The sequence below is a fragment of the Hibiscus syriacus genome, unplaced genomic scaffold (genome assembly GCF_006381635.1).
Source record: "Hibiscus syriacus cultivar Baekdansim isolate YM2019G1 unplaced genomic scaffold, ASM638163v2 tig00111213_pilon, whole genome shotgun sequence".
Classification (NCBI taxonomy): Eukaryota; Viridiplantae; Streptophyta; class Magnoliopsida; order Malvales; family Malvaceae; genus Hibiscus; species Hibiscus syriacus.
The window spans coordinates 3,801,445-3,804,989 of record NW_024063022.1 but is presented as its reverse complement, the minus strand read 5'-3'; the positions used below and the strand labels follow the sequence as shown (position 1 = coordinate 3,804,989).

General features: G+C 39.2%; 1 protein-coding gene across 1 annotated transcript; it reads right to left on the bottom strand.

Annotated features, from left to right (window-relative positions):
* Positions 1 to 1,777: 1,777 nt before the first annotated feature.
* Positions 1,778 to 2,770, bottom strand: LOC120156226. Its single transcript, XM_039167612.1, has 2 exons — positions 2,697 to 2,770; positions 1,778 to 2,384 (listed from the first exon to the last, which is right to left on the bottom strand). The coding sequence occupies exons 1-2, from the start codon at positions 2,768 to 2,770 to the stop codon at positions 1,778 to 1,780; spliced, it is 681 nt and encodes a 226-aa protein (XP_039023543.1).
* Positions 2,771 to 3,545: the final 775 nt, after the last annotated feature.

Here is a 3,545-nt window from a genome sequence, read left to right as displayed (position 1 = left end):
CGGATCGCTCCGGTACAATGTACCATATAAATTGGTACGATGTACCAATTTCTTAGGTTGTTATTTTTTTACATCAAATTTTATAAGTAACTTCAAAACTTCAAATATCTTAGAGTAACTTCAATACTATAGATTTCATTCAGTAACTTCAATACTTCAAAGTTGAAGGACTAAATTTATAATTAAACCAATATCTTAAACAGTAAAAATACAACAGTAAAAAGAGTTGGTCTTTACTGTTTCTGAAATATTAACTTTACTTTTTTTCTTCTCACACTTCAACGCTTCCTCATCTTCCTTGCCAATCCATCTTCTTTTATTTTCCTTTACCAAATTACCTATCAAAAAAATATGTCGACTCTACAACCGACTGGCAAGATCGGCCCTTCCACCGTCTTCGTTATCGCCCCTTCTCCTACTGAATCCTTACCCCTATATTTGTTTCTTTGTTTTTGTTGTGATGGGCTTTTGTTTCCTTTGCTTCTGCTGTGAGGGATTTTGTTTTCTTTGGTTTGTTGTGGTGGGTTTCTTCTTTCTTTGGTTTGCTTTCATGGGGTTTATGCTTCCATTATTTTCACTATGGGTTTTTGGTACACTAATTTCACTGTTACAGTACGCGAACGAACCGCGAATTGGAACGGACGAACTGAAACGAGATTCATGGGGTAGAACGCGTTCGTACCACGTTTTGGATCACAACGTACAATACGTAGATCGTGGCTATTGAGCGATTTATATAACTATGCTCCATGCCCATTTTGCAAGCAAGGCTTTATTCTTGCATTTTATATTAACCACACCCGCTCCGCCTTGCAACTTTGGCTTGCACAACCTTCCCCAGCTTACCCGAGAGCTTTTCTTAGCTCCGTCCGGAGATCCCCAAATAAATTTCCTAATATATTTTTTTCCTGCAGTCTTAGGAGCTTCGAAAGGTGATAGATAGTATAGAGGTAAGGCAGCCAAAACAAAGTTTGCAAGGATGATTCTACTCGCAAAGGATAAAGTTCTGCATTTCCACCCTGCCAACTTCGCGTGAAAGTGTTCCACCACTGGTTCCCAAACACTAAATTTTCTCGGATTTTCCCCCAAAGGAATACCCAGATAATTAAACAGTAGCGCCACTTGCCTACACCCACAAAGATGAGCATAGTGTTCCAGACTACCCTCTTCCAGATTAATTCCAATCATCCCTGATTTCTTAAAATTAATAGTCAGCCCTAAACACACTTCAAAGCTTCTCAGTAAGCGCTTCAGACTTGTTATATGCTTTGCCCTCCTAGTCTTAAAAACAGAATGGTATCATCCACAAAATGCAGATGTAACAACGTTAGCCCAGGAACTATATCACTAATGCCTTCAATATTGCCCAACAAGGTTGCCTTTTCTAGTAATTTATGAAGATCTTCAATTACTAAAATAAATAGGAAGTGAGACAGGGGATCCCCCTACCTCAGACCTTTCTTCAAACGAAATTCCTCAGTTGGGGAACCATTTAGTAAAACTGAAATCCTTACAGTTGAAATGCACTGAAGAATCCAGCCCCTCCACTTGTCCCCAAAACTTCATTTAGAGTCATCACAGCTCCTCGTCGCCTCTTTTACCTCCTCTATGGAAAATAGCTTCTCCAGCTCCACTTCGTTTTTTGACAGCCGACTGAAACTCAAGTCGAAGACTACCTCCAATTTCTTTTACGGCTGAATTGTTTCTCAAAATACCTCTTGACTTTTGCCGTTAATCTGCTTGGATCGTTTTCACCTTCAATTCCAAGATTTGAGCCTCAGATCATCCCTTTTTTTGCTCGAAATTTGACCACCCTATGGAAGAAAGACGAATTCCTATCCCCTTCCTTTAACCAGCTAATTCTCAACTTTTGTCTCCATAGATATTCCTGTGCTCTCAATGAATCCCATAGTTGAATTTTGCAATTTAAACGTTCCTCATGGATCTCATAGTTGATAACTCTCGATCTTCCTGAATCCTCCAGCTCATTGATTCTTTTAATTAGCCCTTCAACACTTTTATTGAGATCTCCACAAGACTCCTTATTCCAATTTTTTAATGCATATTTCACTCTTTTTAGCTTATCTGGAAGATTCAACTCATTCTTGCTAGAGATTGATAGCTCCTTTTGAATAAGGTCAATGCAGTCTACTTTCGACAGCCAGACGTTTATCATTTTAAAGGGACGAGGCCCCAAATTCACACAAGTATTAGCCATCATAATTGGGATATGATCCAAAATTGTGCGCCTAAAACCAATAACCTTTAGATCAGAATGAGAATTATACCAGTTTTCTTCCACAAGAAATCTGTCTAATTTACGTCTTTTATGACCAATCCATGTAAGCTCCTTTCCCACCATAGGAACCTCCATCAAATTGCAGCTATCGATAAGCAAATTAAATTTAGCCATACATGTTGAAGAATTCGTGCAAGCAAGTCTTTCAAAGCTATATCTAATTGCGTTGAAATATCATGCCACAACCCACGTTTTATTCCACTTGATTTTTTGCTGAACCAATTCCTCCCAAAGTAATGCTTGATGTTGGGGTTCGCACGGAGCGTAGACATTTATACAGAACAAATCTAAGTTTTCTGGCAACCATTTTCCAGCCACAAGAATGAATCTTGTATTAATCTAACTCGCCTCCATCTTGAACCTGGACTTGTCCCAAATCGTAATTAATCCCACAAACCTTCCGGTAGCATCTGATGATACTCTCTCAAATTCGTCATCGTACCACATTCTTTCGACCATGCTTTCCTCCATCGAACTAATTTTTGTTTCTTGCATGAATAACATCTCTACTTTGTGTTTACTGGAAAAAATTTCTCACCATTAACACTTTTACCTGACCCCAATCCTCTTATGTTCCACGAGGCAATCTTCATTTTCCTCATGAAATGGCTCGATCTATTTTAACAGATTTGCCACCTCAACGGCTGTAAACTCCTACTCTATATCCTCTTTATCCCCAAAAAACTTAATTCCCATCTCTTGACCCAAAGATATTACCTCTCTTGCTTCTTCCAATTCACGCTCCCATCTATATTGGCGGTTCAGATGAGTAATTTCGTCCACTTCCAAAGCAGATTGTTCCCTATTCTTCGCTCTCTTGTTGGAACGTCTACACCCCAGAGCTGAAATTTCCTTCTTCGAATCCAGCATAAAAGCTTCTTTTGCTTTCTTAATCGAGCCACTCTCTATTCTTTTGCCTTATAATCTCGAATTTTGAAATTCCGGAAGCTCCAACACAACACTCGTGTCTCCTCTTCCTTCACCCACTTCTTTCCCTCTCCATTTTAACTCGTTATTCTCATGAAAATTTTTCTCAATCTGACTATCCTTGTTTTTTTCCTCCTCTTTGTACGCCCTACCACCGCTTTCCTCGTATGGGTTTTCTTAAACTTATCTTTGGACTTGGCCGACTACTTGATTTTTAGCTCATTTAATTGGAAGCCCATTGCTTTCGGATACTCCACCACTCTTTCCGAACTTGGGTTTTCTAACCATGGGTCGGCTAAAACATGGATGTCCACTATCC

Coding starts and splice junctions, on each gene's coding strand:
- LOC120156226 (XM_039167612.1), bottom strand. CDS start 2,770: ATGGAGGAAAGCATGGTCGAAAGAATGTGGTACGATGACGAATTTGAG. Junction 2,385..2,696: donor TCATCAGATGCTACCGGAAG/GTTTGTGGGATT, acceptor GCTTATCGATAG/CTGCAATTTGATGGAGGTTC.